Source organism: Cyanistes caeruleus, chromosome 2 (assembly GCF_971803275.1).
Source record: "Cyanistes caeruleus chromosome 2, bCyaCae1.hap1.1, whole genome shotgun sequence".
NCBI lineage: Eukaryota > Metazoa > Chordata > Aves > Passeriformes > Paridae > Cyanistes > Cyanistes caeruleus.
The window spans coordinates 116782723-116805325 of record NC_141702.1 but is presented as its reverse complement, the minus strand read 5'-3'; the positions used below and the strand labels follow the sequence as shown (position 1 = coordinate 116805325).

Sequence of the window (22603 nt, the reverse complement as noted above, 5' to 3'; positions counted from 1 at the left end):
TAATGGAATAGAGGTGACACTTCATTGCTCACAGGTGTTACACGTAGCCTGAGGGACCCACTCTTAAAATCAGACCTTGAAGCAGTTACCTGGCAGTCATTTAATTATGGATTTGTCCATTGATCCTCTGTGCTTGTGTTCTGCTGGGCCTGGCTGGTAAGGATCCCAAAGCTCCTTGTGGCACCTTCTGGGCATAAAGCTGAAACCTCTTTATTTAAAAGTATAAACCAAAGAATAGTGCTAATGCAGGATCTGACGTTGGACAGCCAATTAGGAGGCAACTTAATGGAGTAAGTATAGAACAGCCACATTACTCATTTGAGGCTGTGGAATTTGGAGCAAAGTAGAGTATTGGCCCTAAGTCAGCAAATGAAAAGGTGGAGGACTTTTAAAGGTGAAATTAAAAGCCCTTCAGGAAAATTATTTTCTTAAGCTGAGGCCGGTGTGATACACAGCACACTGGGACTGCCAGAATAGGAGCACTCTTTATTTCAAGGGATTTGCAGGAGCAGTCTCTTGGAAACCAGGCCAGTGCTTGGCATCAGCACCCACAGGTGGTATTTATACAGCCTGATAACCCACAGTCATTTGCACCATTGACTGGGACACTCTCCCTTTCTCTTTTTCCTCTGCCCCTTCTGGTCACAGCTGATTTTTGCCTTGGTCATCTCCTCCTGTACCTTTATCTGCTTGGAAGTGTCCCAGGAATCTGGCCTGCTACTCAAACGGCTGCTTGATTTGTTGTTATCCACAGGAATGGATATAGGCTGCTCTCCTACTACACATTTAAATGTGTTAATTTCCAAACCCTTCAGCTTTAGAGATGGGCAACACATTTTTGTTTTCTGGTTTATTCTTGCTTTTGGATCTGAGTGGGTTAGGGGAGATGTGAATATCTGCCCCTGATCTGTTTGTCCTTGAAATTTTGTTTATTTTGTTTTCTTCCTCCTCTATTGTGTTCTGTCCATAACTCTTCTTCAGAATTGTGTGTGGTTGGTCAATCTGTTCAGGAGAGTTATGAGGTCAGCTCTTTGGGTGAGGAAATTGAATTAATGGACTTCAGGATACTCATATAAATGACTGCAGGTGTGTCTTATGGATCATAAACCACAGCCATTCCCTTGTAATACAATAATGTTTGTAAATAAATGTACCAGACAATTGTTGGTTGAAGCAAATACCAATTTCAGAGCCTTGAACTGCTGCTTCTCTTGAATGTATATTGCAAAAGGGGTTTTGCAGGGGTCTTTTTGATTGTTTCCTGCTTTTGCAGAGTAGTATAAAAGCAGGAGACCTGTCCCAGGTGACAGAGGATTCTGCTTTACTCTGGAGTGGGGAAGGACTTGCAGAACTAACTCAGTTTCTGTTCTTCCACACCCAGAACTGAGTGTGGCATTTGATGTCAGGGATTTACAAGAGTGATAATTAACTTGTATAACATATAAAGCGTTATGCACATGGCTTTTATTGCTGCTGGCTGTGTGGAAGAGTTCCTAAGGCACATGTTGCACAAATACACGTGCAAAGTTATTCTCAGATCCTGTGTGACTGTGCGGGGTTCTCGTGTTCGTCAGCGCGTTAATTGCGCTGTGCCTGATGTCACAGTAGTGGAGTTAATTAAAAGAAAACCAACCAAACAAAAGCCCCAATACAACCAAACATCTTTCTGGAGCAGAGATTCCCAGACTAAGACTCATCCTGTCAAGATAAAGTTTCCCTTAGGCCACCTGATAGATATTGAAAGCTCTTTCCCCTCATCCTCTGCTTTCTTGAGTCTGATTTTAGTAAACATTTTACAGCCCACATCTACAAAAGTATTACTCTGATAGCTGTGTGTCATCAAACACGCTTGGGTTTGAAGCAACTGATTTGAAATGATGAACCAGCAAAATTAGTTAATCCTAGAGATAATTGCTTTGTGTCTGTTTCCCATCACTTCCTTCTCTTTCCCCCTGAGGTTCCTTACATCTCACCCAAAGACAGAAGGACACTTTATCTTTCATCATCTTATATTTTCACGCACAGGCTGCACATGACACAACAAAATAAACTAAAAAAGGAGAGTAATGTCTCCAGAGCAGGGATTTTTCTTTTTTCTTTTTGAGTGGTGGAGGCCTAAGAAACCTTTTGTAGGTGCTTGTGGGTATAGACAGATTTCTTCAGGGCCTGATATATTTTAAAACCAAATTTGCATGTCACATCAAACTCTCAGGTGTACATGCAATATGTCAGAAGCTAGGAAATTGTGGGGGGATAATATTCTACAAATTCTGCATGTCTGTTCCCTTAGGGAGGGGGAGTTTTTTAATGGAGGGTCAGTGGTGCTTTGTGACAGAGCTCTGGGCCCACCTGGGACATTCCTATGGCACTGGCACAGCCACACTTGTTCCTAGCCCCTGAAAAGTCCTGTGGCACCATTTCATTGTCAGTGCAAATCCAAAGCCTGCATCTTCCAGTTATAAAAGAACCTTCTATGCTCATTGAAGGGTTTGAGCTTTTATTTCCTCTTGTTGTAGAACTTGCCCTTCAATCTGCATTTCTCTTGTGCTGAGATAAAAATGTGCTTGATGCCATTTTACTCTTTCACCTTGTTGTCCAGTAGGCTCCTGGCTGTTTCTGGGCCTGCCACTGAGCTGCTTTGGCTCTCAGTTTTTGGAGCTGGAAGTAGTTCAACTTCCCTATTTCAGGAATGCCTGTTGCTGGGAGTTTAGTGCTGTGTCACAAAGGATTGTACTGGTGACATGATACGGACAAGTGTTCTTGCATCAGAAATGACACTTGGAGGAGTTAAGTTTTATTTATTTGTAATAGTGTCACTTCCATCAACTCTTTTTGTGCTTATGCTCTGCACTTAAATATATTTGATTTAAATTTGAACCTATTACAGCCCATTTTTTTTCCTCAAAGCAATATAGACTGACCTCACACGCTACTACTTTGGAAATAGGGGAATGTTAAAGCTGTAAAATACATGTAGGACCTCAACAGAAATATAAATCCTCTCTGAGGAGGACCTGTGTCTTTAGCCTGGGTTTCTGGGGAGCTGAGGCTTAGGCAGTTTTTCTGTACCCTTGTCTGTTTCCCTTCTGTGCCCCTTCCCTAACTTCTAAATTGAGTTTGAAAAACGGGTAGCGGTCTTGAGACAGCAGTATCTTTACAGATGTAATGAAAAATAGAAGAGAAAGAGAAGAAACCCTACTAGGAGCAGGCTGCACTGATGTCAGTTATTGTTAGGCCCCAGGGAGCCCTGATGTGAGAGATGTGATGAACTCCCACCTGTGGAAAAGGCTTGGTTTAGAGCTTGTGTCTCCTGAGTCAGGTACTGCTGTCAGTCAGAAGACATGAATTCATAGGTAACAAGGCTGCCTTGCTCAGTGTACTTAGAAAAGGGCCTGTTTTTAAATGACCTGAGACTAGACAGGTTTTCAACCACTTTGAAAGTGAGGTGGAATATAGATATATTCCCATGACTAAAATTTTCATGGTTTGATTAAAAAAAAGATAAATTTTAGCAGAATGTTATTGACAAAAGTCTTAAGGTAAAGAATGCTATTCCATGTTTTCTAGGCAAATTCAGACTTTGTAAAAGTAAATTTTTTAGGTATTTAGTGTTGGTATGTGAAGGTGCAGTCAGATCAAGGTGTGGGCAGTGGGCACCAAACTACAGTGCTTTACTGTGTGGGCTCAGGTTTGACATTCAGGGTTTTATGCCTGTTTAACTTCATCTACTTCCAGATTTTCTGGGTTAACTCTGCGTGTTGGCAAGCCTGGAGTTATTAGGAGCTGTCTCCACAGCAATGGAAATACATTATGTCAGGAAAATGGAGATGAGGCAGGTGATACTAAATTCTTTTAGTGACATCTTGCTAGTGATACCTTCAGGGTAATTTCTAGATGTTGCAATTCATTAATACGGATGGCAAAGCAGCTTGTGCATAATTATGTGTTCTGTGTGCTGACATGGATTTTTTTTGTTTGTCCTTTCTCTGCCAGGACTCCACTGTTGTGACTCCAATTATCCTCAGAACAGACCCACAGGGATTTTTCTTCTACTGGACAGATCAAAATAAGGTAAGAGAATAGCTTCCAGCTCCAGAATGGTTCTTCCTTTTCTCTGTGGTGATATGTGCAGTCCTGGCACAGCAGACAAGCATTTTATCAGCGTATCTTCCTCTGCTCTTGTGGAGAGCAAAGACAGCAGGCCTGTGGCTCATCCCTGCTGCACAAAACTTGGAGATGGCTGGAAGATTTGGGAAATTCCAGCCATGTTAACGCTGGGATGCCCGGTGAGGTGTGTAATTGTCCTGGCAAGGACAGGAAGGATCCATTTGGGAAGCTGTTGTTGTTCATAGTTGGTTTCTCTTGCCTTCTGCACACTGAGGATTTTATCTGTGGTGCATGACCGGCCCAGACTTTGCAGAGGCCACAGCTCTCTTTGAAATCTTTCTCCTTAATAACCACGTGCTCCCTGGCCATGCCTGATGGGCCACATCACCAAGTTCTTCCTAATCCTCACTGGCCACTTTCAAAAACATTCCGGTGTGCTGAGCTCACTCCCGTGGCTGGGGAGCAGTTGGGGAAGCTCATGGCCTGATTCATCACTGCCTGCTCCAGTTTCACATCCATGTCACCCCTCAGAACCACCACTGCCCTGTTCCCAGCTGTTGGAGGCTGGAAACTCAAGGAAACGCAGGGAAAGCACCCTGAGCACTTGGGTACAGTTTGCTTCATACACAAGTTTATAATAGAAAATTAGTGTTGCAATTGTTACTGTAAAACCCTGTATCGAAACTGGGGACTGAATGAGTTTCTCCTCCTTATACAGATGAATTTTCAAGTTCTTATTAAGTAAATGCTTGTACTGGCTCCCTGTTGAAAATGGTGTTGAACTTGGTAGTGCTTGAGCTTTGGCCTTGTTATGAGTATCTGCCAAAAAAACTGAATGTGTGCTTGTAGCGTTCTGGCTGCAGAAACCTGGCTTACCTGTTGTATAGCTATTTTTTAGGAGTTCTTGTTGATTTGATGTTTAGATACCAGGGCAAAAATAGCTTGAGGAGATAACAACCACAAAATGTGCCATTTGCTATTATATTAGGTTGTGTTTATCTTCCTGTGTTTGCTTTTGAGAGGAGACGGAGCACGGTTTTGAGTGATTATATTTGTAAATCATATCATGGAGTTTATAATGAAAATCTTGTCTTTGCCTGTGCAAGGTTGTGGTGGGTAATAGGGAGTTCATCTGTTGACAGTGCAGAGTTGTTTTAAATTACTGCCCAGAGCAGCCAAGTGAGCGCCCTCAGAAGCTGCAGGCTGTGACTGATTTACACTGACCCAGTGGCTGTGCCAGGACACAGTGCAGCCTTTTGGCTTGTTCCTTCCCTTGCATAAACTAATTGTATAGGCTAAAAAATAACTATGAACTTTGTAAGAATAAGTGGAAACCCAGAGTTGATTGGAGAGTTTATTTCACTTTTAATATGTTTGGCACTAAGACCTCCTTCAGTTTCCTACTGTTGTCTGTAAAAACAATGTCTTGAAGCAATTCTGTGAAGAATAGCTATTTATAGAATTGTTGCTCTCATATTTGTGAAAAAATGTATTTATAATGCTCAGGGCATTTTTTTAAAGGTTGGGTATTTATACAAGAGCTTTAAGTGTCAGTTTGATTTTTCAACTTGCAAATCAAGACTCTAAAGAACAAGTGAGATTTTTTTTTCTGGTTAATAATTCATGACAACTAGGTGAAGTTTATTTCTAAACACCATCCTAGCTGTGCCTATTTAAAGAAAGTAAATTTATATCTACTGGGGTGCTGATAGTGCAGGGACCGGAAAGGAAGTGCCATTTTCTCCTTTTACAGATTATTTGGGTTCGTGTTGATTGTGAAATTGCAAATACATGGGAAAAAAAAGGAGGTTATATAGGAGATTCTCTTTCATTTCCTTCTCTTTGTGTGAAGTGATCCTGTGATGATAGTGGAACTATGTGAAGAAATATGGAGACAATACAACCTCTGTGTGATCACTTTCTCTTTTTTCCCCGGGTTATTTTTTTTTAAGCAATTGCTTTTGTCACAAGCAAGGCCTGCTATTTTCTGTGTGTGGAAAGATAAGCCTTGCTAAACAAAGTGATGAAGTGGGAGAAAGCTGCTGCCAGCTGCCTTGATCAGGCACGTTTTTCTGGGAGCTGGCTAGGGAAGGTGTGGAGATGAGGCCTGAGCAGCATTCACCTCTCAAGCCATTTTTGCATCCTGTTTGCCAGACACTGTGTGAAACAGTAAATCACTGCCTGGATAATGGTGTGCTGCTTAAAACAGGAATCTGCCTCCTTTGCTTGCCGTTGCCTTATCAGTAAAGTTAAAAAAAAAAAATGCATGAATCACTGGGAGGGAAAACCAAAACAAACAGAAAACCACTCCCCTGTGCTATATTTTTATGTAGCTCAGAACTGGTGGTTGTAGCCCTGCAGCTTTCCCTCACTCCTTGGCTGCTTCTGGCATTGTTTTCTCGTTCCCTTTTCTGTTTCTTTAATGTTGCAGGGAAAGGCGAATGATGTGCAGTGTCTGCTGTCTAGCAGTGGGTCTGGGCAGTCTTTGAGGTTGCTGTTGGTGCAGTCAGAGCCCAAAGTTGTGGTGAAGATGCCTGTGGAGAGCAGCCCTCCCTCAGTGTCACTGACCCCATCTTGTAGCCATGGGCTGCTGATGCTCGCAGGGTTTGCAGCGTGGTCACTGAGTCTGGGAAATGCTGCAGCTGAGCAGATCAAAGTCCAAAAGGCTGCTGATGGTCAAGTTATGTACATGATCAGTGTGCACTGCTCACTTGCTTTGCCTTGTAGCTTTCTGATAAATAAGTTAGTACCACTTTCCAGTTTAGTCTCGGGAGCTGTGTGTTCCTCATAAACAATCCAAGATCCGTAGTTTCAGCCCCATGGAGATCCTTTCCACTGAAGAATATGTTGCCTGTGAAAGACAATTTCAATTGGGTGGCAATTTTTGTGATGTGAAGGTCTGTTAAATAATTTCACTTCAGCTCCAGTCTTGCAGTTAGGTAAGACCCATGTGGTATTGTGCATTTTGACAGGCTCACTGTGTTTTCATATTTCAGCTTACATTGCTGTCATCAGTAAGGGTAATCCTCCAAAATCAAGGCATCCATAGCATTTCCCTATTTTCTGCTAACAGCAAGAACATTTGATACCTTTTGTTTTGAACAGATGGCAGGACAGCTTTCTGATGTTAATTGTATTTTCAAGTATGAAATTCTTTTGTTGCTGAAGATTCTGGAATATTTTCTTCATCTGTCTGCAGAGTGCTGGCTGATTCCATATTATTACTTGACTGATTCTCAACATGAGCTTTAGAAAGAAAAATTAATTAATGTCACAAGCTTGTCTGTTACTGATCTTGTTTAGGTAATATTTCTTAACTACAGGAAATCCAGACAATATTCATTGTGGCGTTGTGTTTTTATGACCTGACTAAAACATAACTCAATGTCTTGATGCTTTTTTTCTTAAACGTGTCATGCCATTTCTTCCATTTTTTCTTATTCTAGTCATGAGCATGGAAGAAAGAGAAGTCAAAATTTAGGTGAAGAGAGTCTGCTAGAGTGAAAAGGAGTGATAATCAAAAGCATTTCTCAGGAGATGAGCAGAGGCTCGAAGCGTTTGGTGTGTTTAGCCCAGCTAGCAAAGCAGAGCTAGACAAAGACTGATTTCTGTCTATGGATAAATATATTAATGGATGCATAGGCAGACCAGGAGAAGAAAAAGGTATTGTCAGGAAGTTTGTGTGTTATTACTCCTGCATCCTTTGTCTGGAAGTTGTTATGCAATCAAAAGGATGTTGGGAGAAGGCACTTAGCCATTGACTCTGAAATTGTGCAAGAAAAGGAGGGAAGCAGCTAATTGCGTTTGTGGTGGATCCATTTAGGGGTTTAAAAGTATGAGGTTAATATGCTGTCCTCTCTCTCACTAGCACATACTGATTTAGTCCCCTTTATTTTAAAAGCTGGGCAACTGCAGTTGGCAGCACATGCACAAAACATGCAGACCCAGTCTCACCCCCTTGCACCACAAAAAGAGATTTAACAGTCTGTTGTGAAACTCAACATAAGTACCCAGTTCCTGGGAGTCAGCAGCAATTTCTGATGCCTGTTGTAAACAGATGATGATCTTGTTTGTCCAAAGGAAGTGTTTGTTGAGAAGCTACCGTGAGTGCTGATGCTCTGTGGGAGGGGATGTGAGGCTGGAGCTTCCCTCCTCAGCCCAGTCAAGGGCTTTAGCTGTGGGGAGATCCAGCTTCAGGGTGTACATGGCACCATTCCTACCTCAAGATTTTAAGTGTATTTGAGGGAAAATGGAGTGGTGAAGCCACAGAAATATCCCAGGCAGCCATTCCTGCCAGACTGACAGGCTGAGGGTATCCTGAAGGCAGAGAGACTCTGTCTGTACGGTTTTTTAATGACAGTTTTGTAGTTTTCAAGGGAAAAAGTGGGGTAGTTTCTCCTCTAACAGGAGCAGGCCTGTTTTCATGTGTGAACATCACTGGCAGAGCTGGTGGCAGCTCTGGATGTGAGCTTGATACAAGAGCCAGAGCAACAATCCTGTGCCTGGAGCTGGAGCTCTCCTCTGCCATGAGGGTGCATGAAGTGGTTCCTCATGATAAAGGATGAGAGGATTTTTGACTTGGAAGGTTCTTTCCCATCTTGTGTCCTGATGTGATCCCTTTGAGCCTGAAAACCCAGCACAGATGACAGAGGGAATGTGGGAAGTGGAGCCTGGGGGCTGTAGGTAGGATTCAGGAGGATTAGGTTTGGCTTCAGCATGTTTGTAAATTCTGTGGCAATCCCATTGCCCTCATCCAAATGGAAGATGATATGGCATTTTTCCAGCTCTTGGGGATTTTGCCTGTTACATAAGAGTTCCTTTGTCTCTTTTGAAGTGGAGCTTTAAAACAATTGGATCAGTATTTGTGTTGCCCTGTGGGTCAAAAATGTTTGCATTATGTCTATATATGCTTTATAGTACATTTGAGAAGCATTCAAGAAAGACTGAAGTTAATATATCAATATTTAAAATATGCCTAGTAATTTGATGAGAATGGAATATTGGCTAGAACCAGACTTAAAAATACCTGCTCCAAATCTCAACTGTTCAGCTTAATTTATTCAAGAGCAAGGTTACTCAGTCGTGCATCTCAGAGCTGAAAACATGCAAGGAGTGCATCATTAAACATGTATTCACACTTCTCTCTGGCATGTAAATAGAAAAAAAGCTAAATAACTTAAACCCTACAAAAACTTGAGATTGGAAATGCGATTAATTGAATGAGAAAAAAATAATGCACATGTCCTTATAAAAGGGTGTTTTAATGTGTGCAGTGAAAAGCTCAACTGTTTTTGCTCATTCTTGTAGCATCCTTAGCATTTCAGCAATTGCCTGGGATTTCTGTAGTTCTGTTTCATGATGAGTATTGGATACATGGGCTTCTATCATCTTTTGCCACATGAGCAGATTTGCCTTACTTCAGCTGTAGAAGACAGGAGTTGGAGTTATTTGGGTACATGTCCTGGCACTCTATCAGGCATGAACAAGACTTGTGGAGGGTTTTTTTGTTGTTCCTTTTTTATTTTATTCTGCATGAGGTGCCTTATGTTCTCAGTGCTCTGCTACTTCTGAGGCTTTTCCATGGACTTCTGCAAAAACAAAAAACACTCTAATTTGCATCTGCACGTTCTCCAGTGTCAGATGGGAACAAGGGGAAATAATACTGAAACTGGGCAAGTTTTTTATGCCTTGGACACTTTTGATATTGGATTATAATTCTACTGAAGAGAAAGTAAAAGGGATTAATGAATGGTGTTGCTCTAAACTTGCCCTGTTCCTGCATGTGTGAGCTGAGTACAGAGCTGGGAGTGGATTTACCCTGATTTTTGAGAGCAGGGATGGCTTGTTGTTGTTTTCAGTCGGAAATTTAAGGATAAGGGGTCTCAGGCTCTGGAAGGTAGAGATGGTTCTGTGGTGTTCTTGCTAATACTTTCATTGGAGATCTGGATGAAGACTTCCCTGGGACAAGGTGTGATGATATGAGGTTTTGCTTCTTAATGACGCTGGAAATTGGGAGTGAGCCTGAAGCAGACAGTGAAATAGTAGTGGTGGCACAGCAAATAATCTGGGTTTTTCAGTTTTTGGTTCATGGATTTGGGGTTGTGACATCAGGAGGCACCATGGTGGCATGAAGAACTTGAGAACTGCTCGTTTTTTTTTCCCAACAACTTAAAAATCGGCATGTGAGCGGAATGAAAGAGGACAGGGAAAGTGGTAGGGAATTGCCACAGACAGTCAAAATGGGAGGAAATATTTCATGGAGGTCAGCTTCCCATCAGGCTGCTGATTTAAAGGAAATCCCTCTGCTTTCAAAACATGGAAATTGTTCAAGGCCCATTAGGGAAATGGTACTACATCAAACACAGATCTCTAAGCATTTCCTACTGCTAAATATCTCCCTTCTTGTGAGGGAGGCAGGAATAGAAAATGAGGTGTTGGGTTTAATCCACAGCACAGGTCCAGTTGCTGAAGTGAGGAAACCAAAGAACCTCAGAAAGGGAGGATGACTCTGGAGTCAACCAAATTTGTCCTGCTGAGTTCTCGGGCGCTGAGAACAATCCTAACATTTTTTTTCATGTGAGAATATTATCCTTGCTGTCTTTAGAACATGGGTTGGGACTTTCCTAGGAAGATGGGATTGTGGGTTGTCATTTGTTTAAAAGGACTGAGACTTTGTAAGCTCTGGCTGTAGATGTAGAATGTTACAAAAATTGGAAACTTGAATTTTTGTGCAAGAGATTTGTATGATCTGTCTGCTGGAGACTGTTTTGCTGCTACAATTTTCAATTTAAATAGCTCTGTAAAGTTGTCCAAGTTGACCAACATCCCCTAAAGTGCCTTTCTGGGCTGGTGTCTGCTTTCTAGCTGAGCAATGCTTGCACTACATGGAGCCCCTGGTGTCATAAGCCAGCCTGCAGCCTCTTTTTTTTTGCATCCTTAATTAAAAAAAGCCTCTTGTGTTCATGCCTGCAGCTTGTACATCGATTTTGTTGAATGTGCAGCATCAGCTTTGCTGACTGACCTATTATTAGCATAGTTCAAAAATTGGCTCCTAGCACATCGGCTTTCCTGATCTTTGGAAGGATAGCTGACCTCCTGGTGTGCCTGTTGGATTGACTGCTCTGTAATGCTTCACATCCTGGCTGTTTCCTCTCCCTATTATGCTTTCAGGGTTTTTTTTGCTTTTTTTTGTGTGGGTTTTTTTTCGGCTGTGTAAGAGAGAGTGCACCAGAAATAACAATCTTTAAAATAAGATATATTCTGTCTCCATACATGTGATCTTCCTGGGTGAGCATATGCACTCCCCTGCTAATCAGTGCTGTGGGATAAATGTGTTAGAAATCTGGGCCTTTTTTTCTTATTTGAGGAGTTTGGAAGATGATCTTGAAATACAAGTGAGTGGCAATAAATGACAGTTTTGCACTAATCCTTGCCTTAATTTACCTTAAGGCTTTTATCACTAAAAACATGGACTTGACCCTGCTTCCCTCTGCTGCCTGCTCCCACCACTCTGGCATTTTACACACTCTGCACACTTGCAGCTGGCATCACACAGGGCAGAAATGCCCCTGGCCTGGATGTTCAGTGGTACCCATGTGCTCTGTTGTACCAGGCTGCCTTCCCTTTTGGTTTGGGGTTAGTGTGTAAGGACAGAAGGCACAATGTAGCTTCCTTTCCTAGGGAATCATCTCAGCACATTTGTCTTCATTCATATCCCAGGAACATTTCCAGTGTCTGGGTTTTTATTGTGGAGGCTGGCCCACGCTTTTATCCAAGGTGTGCTCTGCATCATGTGAGAGGAACAAGGTGTTCTGTTTTCCCAGAGAACTGCTGGTGGCTGGAGAATGTCTGTAAATCCTGACCCTGCAGGGCATGTCAGACACTCAGCTGCCCAATTATCCCAATGCACTCGGGGGTGTATATATAGCACTGGTATTTCAGGGCTGCACTCGGGCATCAAAAGTGAAATTCTAGCCCAGTGCCACATCCCAAAGAGCTCTTGAGCTGCCTGAGGCTGGGGATTACCAGAACCTCCCCCTGATCCCAAGGCTGGTCACAGTGTGCCTGCAGAGCTTTACTGAGCCTTTTGTCTCTGCCTGTGCAGACACTGTTGGGGTGTGACACCCCTGGCCTGGGGTGTGACATCCCTGGCTGTGCCTGGGCTGGGGTGTGGCATCCCTGGGCTGGGGTGTGACATCCCTGGCTGCTCCAGGTGACAGAGCTTGACCCAAAGCTGGAGAGCTCCACGGGTTGGGGGCTGTTTCAGTTTCTGCTTATTGACAGCCAACTTGCCACTGGCTGAGGTGGACAAGCTGTGGGAGTTTTAACATGGTTGCTGCACAGTATTTCTCACTGAAGGGGCTTGTGGATAATTTGGACAGGTGATTCTCTACCCAGGGAGCTGGTTATCTCTGATTGATCAACAGCAGTAAGTGCTGTAAAGAGAATCATAAGGAAAATATTGATGGGCAGGGTGGAGCTGCTTGGTACTGAGTGATGCTTGTTGAAGCCTTGTTAAAACAATAATGAAATTCTAAAGGAGGCTCTTTTTCTTTAATTCTGGCTGCCCTAACCCAGGGCAGTTAGATGTTGGCCCTTATTTAATAAAATGTATTATGAAGTGGAACACTAGTGCTTGGAAGTTAGGAGTACAGCCCAAAATTTAGGTAGTCTGTCTTGGCACTTTCAGCTTTGAGACTGGGACACTTAAAACCTAATCTGTATTTAATGCAACTTTTAGAATAATATATAGTGATGGCTTTATTCTTTACCTTGCCTAAAAATAGAGATAAGTAAAATAAGGTTTTTTTTTCTTGCTAACTAGCAAAATAAGGATAGGATGTGGTTGTTCACACAGATAATCCCTTTAAATTAAGGTAACATACCACAATAGAGAACCAGGCAGAATCATTAAAAATAAGTGCTTTCCCTGACACAGGGTTATGATGATTGTGAAATTTGAAGATGAGGGAACTTTGCCTTCCAGATCATTGCTTGGGGCTTTTCCCCTGAAGCTGCTTTTAGGTGAAGATCCTCAATTGATATTTACTTAAAAAGCAGCATTTCCTTAAAAGCAATGTGATTTGTTATAATGCTGCAATGGTCCATAATTTACTGAGGTGTTTGATGAGTAAGTGGTGCTTGGCAGCAAAGGAAAATGCTTTAGCAGCTGTTTTGAGTGCTGTGAAAACGGTGTTCAGAGGAGCTCAGCAGGCAGTGCCCTTTCTGTGGGTGCACAGTCCATCACTACACTGCAGTGTTTGGCTTTGGGTTGGCTGGAAAATACTTGTTGCAAAGCCAGATTATTGACATAAAATAGCAAAAAGAGTCATAGTTTAAAATGATCTCAGCTAAATCCCTGCCTTTGCTTCGTTCCCTGTTGCAGGCACCTGAAGACACAAACCTTCAGGCATTTTTTGCCAGTGAAAATTGCTGGGAAGGGCCTGTCAGAGATGCTGCAGGCAGGAGTCTGTGAGCATAATGCCATACATGTGAGATGGATGAGGTGAAAAGCTCCTCTCCTTAGACTTGGGTGCAGTATATTCTAAAATATGGAAAACCAGTTTGAAGAGTGGCACTGTTTTCTCCTGCCAGAAGGAGATTTTTTTTCAGTGTACTGACTGCAAATTTATCTTGTCACTGACAACTCATACCAGTATCTTTTGCATAGCTCTGTGTTGCATACCCAGATTTAGATCTCTTTTTCACATATATTGCACTTTCAGTCCATGTTCCTACTGAAATCAAGGACCTAGGTGGTGGTGGGGGTTATAGGTCAGGTAAAGAAAGCTGGACATCAGCTCAGCTGTTCTGACTGGCAGACTGAAATATTTGCACTTTCCTCCATAGTGTGCCTGCATTTCACCAAATTATTTAGACATAGCAGCCTTTGTGTAAGGGGAAAATTATCTAATTATCTGCCTTTTTGTAGCCACAGTGTGTGTGTGGAAGTATCTTAAGCCTTATCTTGGTCCTGTTGCAAAGCTGATTGTTGAAATAATGTCTCTTAATTCCTTGAAAATGTTTTTTTCTCTTTGCTGAGAGCTGACATGAGACATTTCATAATGCTGAGTGAAGCTTTTTTCCTCCCTCTGCCTCCACTTTTCCCTGGCATTTCATTCAATATTTGCAGGGGTTCAGACTAACTGGGGGTTCTCCTCTTTGCTCTTCCTGCCTTAAATTCTGCTTCAGAGCTCTGTCTTGAGTGGTATCTGAGTTTCCTGGGTCCTCATGCAGGAGTTGTTGCCACTGCCAAAGGATGATTTTTGGCTTTTGTTTCATTCCTGGAGTTGCTGTGCAGTGCAGATGGACTGTGCCACTCTGATATATTCGTGTTATGTTAAAACAGCTCTTCACAAATTGCCTTCAGAGCAGGTTTAAAATGCTACAGAGACTTGGGTATGGTTGGATTGGCAATTACAAGTGTAACTGTATATGTGCTGTCACTTTGTGTCACCTTCTTTAGAGTGCTTAGACACTTTGATAATACACTTTGTTTCAGTGGGCCTGAAAATAACAACGTAAGGCTCCTCCCAGTGAAGAACGCAGGAATTTAGCCCCAGCCATCACTCAAAGTCCTTTGAATTTATGCTGGTACTTGGTCTTAGCCACTCAGCAACTTCCCTGGATTTCTGCCAGGAAGATGGCTAGTGGAACAATCTTTTTATGATCTGTTTAGCTAAATGGCTGTAATAATGTGGGATATTAGAGTAACAGACGCTGTTGACCATCCTGCAGTAGATCAAAGTTTGCATATACAGGAACTATGTGCTTCCTCTCAAAGTCATGCATATAATTTGGAGCTTCTCATTTGTTGCCATGGTATTATATTATCAGAACAGTGAGAAACAGAAGTGGTGATTTTAATGAACCAAGTAAAAAGTGCCAGTCTGCAGCAGTGCCAGCTCAGAGATTAAGGAATGGCTCTTGGGTGCTGCTAGTAACAAGAAAGGGTGCTCTGTAGGTGGCTGTCAGACACTGATGGCATCTGAGGATTTCCAAGGCTTGAAATAAGAATCCAAACTTGCTAAAACTATCCCGTGTCATGAGACTGGAGACGCGTTTGGCTCATATTGCTGTTGGGATTTTGTGTGACCTCTGACTGTGGCCCCTGAAGGACAGCTGGCCAACACCTGGAGCTGGCATTTGGCTGGCAGGTCACTCACATCCTGCTTCCACAGCAGAGGTGGAGGGAAAAGGGAGGGATGGAACTGAAGCATCCAGCTGGTGGCACTGGCCAGATTTGCTCCTGGGATCCATAGAACAAAGTACTTGGGTTTTGCTGTTGTGTAAATTGTGATTAACCAGTGTGAGATCCCTCAGGGTCTGGTGAGACTTAAGGCCTCATCTCCCTCTGCCTGATTCAAAAGAGGGATTTGAAGCATATCCATATTTGAGATTGCTGAAACTGAGCTGTTTCAGACACATATTAATTTTGTGTATTTGAATTTAATCTGCATGATGATGACACCAACATGAGGATAATCTCTGAATCATGAGGGCCTTATAAGTTAACAGTAAATTCCCTAGGGGCTAAAAAATGCCAATTTTATGGGCATGACTCGAAGAGTAAGATCTGTGGGAATAAATCAAACAATCTTCATGGACTGTTTCAGAAACTGTACCACCTACTCCATTAGTGTAATATCCTAGTGGCCTTAGATAAGTTGTGTAACTGGCTTGCCTTTATGTTGGGAATATAGTGTGTTGGGTGATCTGAATGTTCATATATTGATGTGATTAATTTTGGAGCAAATAATTTACAGAATTAACCTGAGAACGTGGAACAAGCTGTTGGAACCTGATAAAATTATATGCCAGAAAAAGAGGAAAATAGCATTGTTTCAAGTCAAAGACTCAAACTGAGAAGGCAGCTTTTGTCCACCGTTGACAAAGTGGATGTAGGACACAAAGTCTGTATTTGTCACCTGCACAGGTGGAGAGCTCTCCTTTGGCTGGGCAGTGAAGGAGCTGTTCATAAACACCCATCTCATGTGTGGAGCTCAAGTGGATTAACCAGGCACACCCTCGTGTGTTGCTGTGCGAGTAGCAAGGATAAGGGACCAGGCTTTTGTAGCTCAGTAACCTCTGGGAAATATCAAAACCCAGATATGCTTCCTTGATTTCACAGTTGGGTTTATTTAAGTGTTTTTTTTCTTAATATTTGATTCTGTAGGTGTGTATAAAATTAAATAGGTGAACTTGTGGAATCAGGCTTGTTACTCTGAGCTAAGGAAGCTGCCTTGCAGCGAATGGAGTGCTTTTGGAAATCTTGAATGTCATGTTTGACTTCAGTTATAGTCATGGGGAGTAGGAATAGACATTACTTATCTGCTTACTGTCATGTAAGGAGAATGAATGGTTCTGGTTTAAATCCAAACTTGGATTTTGTTAAAGACAAATATGCTATTTTTATCTGCAGCTGTACTTTACCCTGCACTGATTAGTTGAGGTGACAATGCAGTTCTCTAACCTGAATTTGCTTGAAGTCACAGGCCATACTCTGATGTGGGGTCACTTGTATCTCTTGTCTGAATGTGCCTGTTTTTTGTTTGTGGGTTTGGTTTTTTCCCTAGAGTTTGTCTAAAAGGAGATTCTTGAGTTTTAAAAGCCACAAAGATAGAGCTCTGTGTGTGTGTTCCATTTCTTGTTTCTCTTTTTTCCCCCATCCTCACCTCCCAAGAAGTTAATGTAGTCTGAAATGTGTGATCTCCTAGAAGTGGCCTGACAGTGTTTTTGACTGATATTGTGATAGGAATGGCAGTGTTTGCTCCAGAGACTCAATTCCAGTCAGTGGTGATGAGCACACCACTGCACAAATCAACAACACAAGAAAGAAATGCACGGTATTGCAAGGTCCTGCAATGGTGTGACCTGTAAATCTTTGTTAACTGTGTGTTCTGTCAAACTGCATCCTCTAGGTTTTTTTCCATCTTAGTTCCAGAGCACATGACTCAGTAATGGTGTATCAGAGATGCCTCAGTAATTCAGAATGGCGGTGGAGGTGTGGAGTGACACCCAGTGCAGCGTTGGACTGCTGGTGTTAGAGTGCGGGTGTGCTCTGTGGAGAGTGGGAATCGGAGATGGAGGAGCTCTGCTGGATACCTGGCAGACTTCTGCTTTCCAGTCACTTCAAAATGTTACACTGATGATAAACAGCTTTTGAAATGGAAACCTTAGATCAGGAGGCAAATAACTAATGAATATTGCATTAAAGTGCAAAAAATCCTCCTTTTGCAAACCGTGGGGAGATAGCTTGGAGCATTTTGTTTGAACTCCAGAATCTTTTTCACTTAGACCATTTTCGAAGCAGGCAAGCTAAACTGTGTGGGTTTTAAACTTCAGAGTAAGATGAAGATGTATGGGTGTACAGTTACACAGCTGGGCATTGGAAAGGTCCTTCACCAAAGGAGGAAAACATGTTTGTTTTTCTGTAGTTTTATTTATTTAATTTTAGCAAGAAGCATAAATTAGTATCTGAAAATTCAAAATCATGCAGTATTTTAAGTGAGTTCATGTTGTGCATGCTGTCAAGATAGAGAGTAAGCTAATTATATTGCTTGGTCTTTGAAGCTAAATCAGTTTTCAGAGATGAGCTTTTATGTGTTGTCTTAGATTTGTACCCAGGATTTTTTTTTTCCTAGCAAGGTATCTTCTAAGAAAAGATAATATTCATGAGTATCCACATCACCAGCACAGACTGGGGTAGAGATTTGTGTCCTCAGGTCTTTAACCATTGCTCAGCCTTTTGTGTAAATGAGAAGAGTCACGTCTGGGGGCTTCTGGCTCATGCTGAGTTTGGGATGTTAATTTGGTGTCCTGGCATAGTTGGGAGTGTTCCTGTTCCATGCTGGTTGTTTTTATGAGGTTTCCATGGGCTGTCCCTCCTCTCAGCTCCTGCTCATGTCTTGCATTTGGTGAGGTGTTGCTGGTGAGCTGCTGACCCTTGAGTTCATCCATGCGAGTTCATTCCTGGGGCTTGGGGGACACCACCAGGTACTCCCACCCAGCAGGATTTGCTTGAGGGTGACCCTACAATCTCCCCTGGGGTATGGGAGCTGGCAGAGGGAGAACAGCCTGGCTGATGCTGGCTCCAGAGAGGGTGACACAAGGGAGCAAGGAGACTCTCTTGGTTCTGTGACGGTCTAGATGGGCTGCTTTGGCATCCACAAAGAGGGTGTCCCATAGCTGTGACACTCTGAAACACACTTTCACAGGATTGCACAAAACAGATAGGGTTGGAGAGGATTTTGTTGTAGATAAAGTTCTAGGTGAATTTTTAAGGATTTTCATGCACCAGGCAGGTGATGAGTTGTGCAGAACATTGTGGCTGTGCCGTGCCACACACAGCCAGCCTGGGCTCTGATCCAACAGCTGAGCTTGCAGTTAAGCAAGCTCTCATAAGTTCCCTTATTCCTGATGGTAAGAAAAAGGAATTCCATTACTGTCCAGCTGTATTAAAGTGGAATTCACTGCACATCATTGTTTGAGGAGGGAAGAAACACTTGGTGGTTTTTTTTCCGTTTTAAATCTCCAGGCATTGTCTGCAGTGTGCTTACCCTGTGTGTCAGCAAGGCCACTAGTTGTTGACTGATACTGTAGCTGTTGGTTTAACTCCTGCCTCTGCCATGGGTTCTTCTCTGGAATTTAATATTTGGCAGCAGTGTTTCATTCCTTAACAATTGAAAAGTCAATTAAAATGATGGAGATACTGATGCTCATTTCCTCATCACCTGTAGCTGCCTAATCATGGAGTGATGGATAAGTGGTGGCCCAAATAATTTGAAAGCTTCCTTGAAGGCTCTCAAAGCAGTGGACTAAACTTCTTTCCTTCCTTGTAATCCTACAGCAGATGGAGGGAAGGGAAAGTCTAGTAAGCCAGTATGAAACCTATTTAAATAGTGGTAGATTATTCAACCCTGAATATAATTTTTCTAGGCTTTTTGGAGTTTTTTGAAGTTAACTTGTCATTTGGAACAAAGGTGAGATGGGCCACCAGGCAGCCTCTAACAGAATCCCCAGTTACTCAGCCAGAAACCAAATGTAGTTGTTTGCTGGTGGCATCTTCTGGGAGCCAGTGCTTATCCTCCTACCAGAGGATTTCTGCAGAATCAAGATTTGTCCTACCATCTCCTGTCTGTGTAGAGCACTGCAGGCTATGGGCACAGGGAAAATGAATTTTTCCTGAGCTCCCAGTGCCAGGTAACCCTTCAGTGTCACTCAGAGTATTGCTGTACCACTGCTACAGGAGCAGACAGTGTTAAATAGTCTGCTGTGAGCACAATTGCTCCAAGCCCTTGAAGATGGGCTATAAATGCACTTCTAGGAAGTGGAAATCGAGTGTGCTTGGGCAGTGTGGATCTGAAACCGTGTGAGATGCTGACAGCTTCCTAGGGGGGAGTGTGTTGTTTGACAGGGTCTGTTTCCCAGCCCTATCACACCTCTGTGGATAATCATTAGCTGTGTCTGAATCTTCTCCCGAGGGCACTGGGTTTCCTGTTCCTGCAGGTGAATAGAAATGAGGCAGAATAGAGCCGAGGAAAGGCTTGCTGCCAGCTGTGGAGAATCCACACCTGTTGCTACAGGTGTAATCATTAGCTTGGCCTTTTAAAGCGACTGGAAATAATTATCAGGTTAATAGGTGCTAAGAAACCTTCCAGGCTACTCTTGGAGTAGTTGTGTGGCTGATTGTGTGTGTCAAGAAGTTGTGTACTCAATGACGCTGAATTTTTCTCTGCAAGTGTGAAAGCCAAACAAGAAAACTCATAATCCAAAGAGAGTGACTTCATCTGGTCCTTTGTTGTTGTTGCCATTACAACTTTCTCTGCAGTTCAGATAATTTCCTTGTGTCGTTCCTTGCCCTCTCACGGAAAGGTGGAGTTGGGGAGACTACAAAACACAAGCAGTTGTTGCATAACCCGTGTTTGCAGTGAGCAAAGTTAAATGTTTGGATGGGTGGTACTGCAGCCTCTTCAGCATCCACGTGGACTTGAATTTGGCAGTGAAAATGTGCTGAAGTGATGCTGCTCTAGCAGAGATACTGATGTTTTGTCCAATGAAGTAATGTTGTGTTTTAAGGAAAAACAGCAACAGCTCAAAATTTTGAAATAGAAGTTCAGCTATAGTGGAATTAGTGGTGATTGTAGCTTTTCTGATGTTGTCATTGGAAAAATAAAAAAATGTGGGAAATGGGAATGAATTTTTGTTGGGTTGCTGTTGTTTGGCATCTCTGGTTGCTTAAACTTTTAAAAAACCAGGGAGAACAGGTTAAAATTTTGTTTTTAGGTTTAAATTTTGTTCATGGTTTCCCCTCTGTTAGTGTGAGGGGTGAAATGACTTCCCTGTGTGATTACAGAAGCAGTTGTGCTTGCTGTGTGATCTAGTATGATTCCAAAAGCCCAGGATGCATCCACTGAAGAAAAATTCTGGAATTAATGGGTATATGTGCTTATTTTTTTAGGTAGAACAACCTGTTAGTTTACATTGGTAGGGAGATAAAAACTGAAGCTGCCACTTCAGGGAAGGGGGAAAACTGTGTTTGAAATGTGGAGGATTGGGAGAGTTCTGTGAATGAACCACATCTTGCTGGCTTCTACCTTTTCACATCAGTTTGGGACAGAATCAGTTCTGATAACTAGATCTGATTTCTGGGCAGTGCCCTGACTGTAGGTCACAGATCTCACTGTGAGATGGGAGGTTTGTGTTAACTTCTGTGTGTTTGGGGACAGTCATTTCACTTGAAAGTGATGTTGCTCCACTGCTTCAATCCACGCGTTTAGTGAAAAAAAGTAAAAGTATAAGGTAGAAAAATTGCTTTCTCCTTTTTGATTGACTGGAGTAATTAATGAAAATAAATTTCTAACACTAAAGCTGACAGAAATGTAATCTGAAGTCTTGTCAAGTTCACTGGCATTACTTTGCAAGAGACTGATTGACAGTTCTGGGGGGAAAAAAGCTGTAATTGTATTCATATGGAACCTACAGCATTTGTCTTTAACTCATCAAGCAAAAGTTACTGAAAATGTCCGTAGACCTTTCTACATCCCTTCAAGTTGAAAGATTTTTGTGTTTTTAAGGCGAAATGTCAATATAAAAGAACTTGTTGTCTTGGACACGCAGGAGTGAGAAAATTCAAGAGTGCAGCTGAATGAATGAAGTTTAAATTCTTCAAGGTGCTCACAGAGTAAAGCCATTGTGGCAGATCTCACTGCATCCTTGTGAAATCTTAAAGCTTTGATAGATGGATCTCTGAGAGGTAGAGCAGGAAAATTCAGATCCTCTGCTTTTTGAGGTGACTGTTGGTTTGATGTTGGCAGGTGCTTCAAAAGGTAGAAAATGCTTCCAGAAGCTCCCCTTTAATTTCAGGGTGAGTCAATGGAGTGGTTCCATTGTTGTGTGTTGGCTGCTGGCTGAGATTCGGGAAATGCTGGATTTGGACTCAACTCCTTCCCTGCTTTGTGACAACACAGACCTCAGGGGAAGCAGTGAAAAATTGTTTATTGGTATGACATTGAAGAGTTGAACATAGACACTTCAGAGTATTTTAAGTAGAAATCAGTGTTTGATAAGGTCCACTTTGGTATGTGTTTGTTCTCAACACAAATGCTTTGAAATTTACTGTTAAATTCCACGATTTTTGATGAAGTTCTGGAAAATTAATAACTAACCTTTACTTGGCAGAAACAAGACTGAGCCTGTCTCTGGTCTGGGTTCCATCCTTTAGATGAAATATTAAAGCAAGGTCCCTCTTGCTGTAAAGAAATGGTTCCTTTGGAAAGGGGCAGTAATCATGTTGGTGGATGAGCCAAGAGTCCCCCTCTGACAGGTTGTAGCAGTCAAGGCTCTTCTGCTGCTTTCCTCCAGTCCCAACCCTAAAATAATTGACAGAATGGTATCCTGGCCTGTGATTGGGCATTCTGCAATTCCAATAATCTGGTTTTTAGCCGTCTCGTGTGTGTTTAATGTTTGAAGCCTCAAGTCAAAAGTAAAAAGCTCCTTTAATAGTTCTCAGCTAAAAACTTTTTTGTTGGTGGTTATGCTGCTTCTCACTAGACATTTAGAAACCAGGGGAAGTTTGGAATGAGGTTTGTGCTTTTAATGACTACCTGAAAGAAATTCTATAAGTAATTAAAATATGTAGTAATGTGTGTTGTTGGGGAAGAAGCTTTAGAACTTAGCATTTCCATATAATCGTTACTTCACTGATACCCTTTGAAGAATGAAAATGTTGTTACAATTCATGCAATGCTTTTCCATTTGATTTGTTATATATTTCTGATTGCAGAGTGTGCTCTCTTATTTTGCATAGAGAATAATAGTAAATCAATTTGTTGCCTTCTGTTGCATATCATCCCTAAAAGTTTCAGCCATTTGAGCTTGTTTTATTGCGTGTGTTTGCTTGTATTGAATGTGTTCCAGCTCTTCATTTCCCAGGGCATGTAAAATTGGTGAAATTCCATGGGAAAGGATTGTTTTGGGCATGTAAACATAGTGTCAG

General features: G+C 42.2%; 1 protein-coding gene across 6 annotated transcripts in view; it reads left to right on the top strand.

Annotated features, from left to right (window-relative positions):
* Positions 1 to 22603, top strand: part of PLCB1 (phospholipase C beta 1) — a 378787-nt gene that overhangs the window by 50982 nt on the left and 305202 nt on the right. For all 6 annotated transcript variants that reach the window (XM_086873629.1, XM_086873646.1, XM_086873622.1 and 3 more), the window contains one exon: positions 3994 to 4071. Coding sequence is in view for 2 of the 6 variants with exons in the window: in XM_086873611.1 (XP_086729737.1) it covers positions 3994 to 4071 (78 nt within the window). In the remaining 4 variants the exon portion in view is untranslated. The remainder of the gene's footprint in view (positions 1 to 3993; positions 4072 to 22603) is intronic.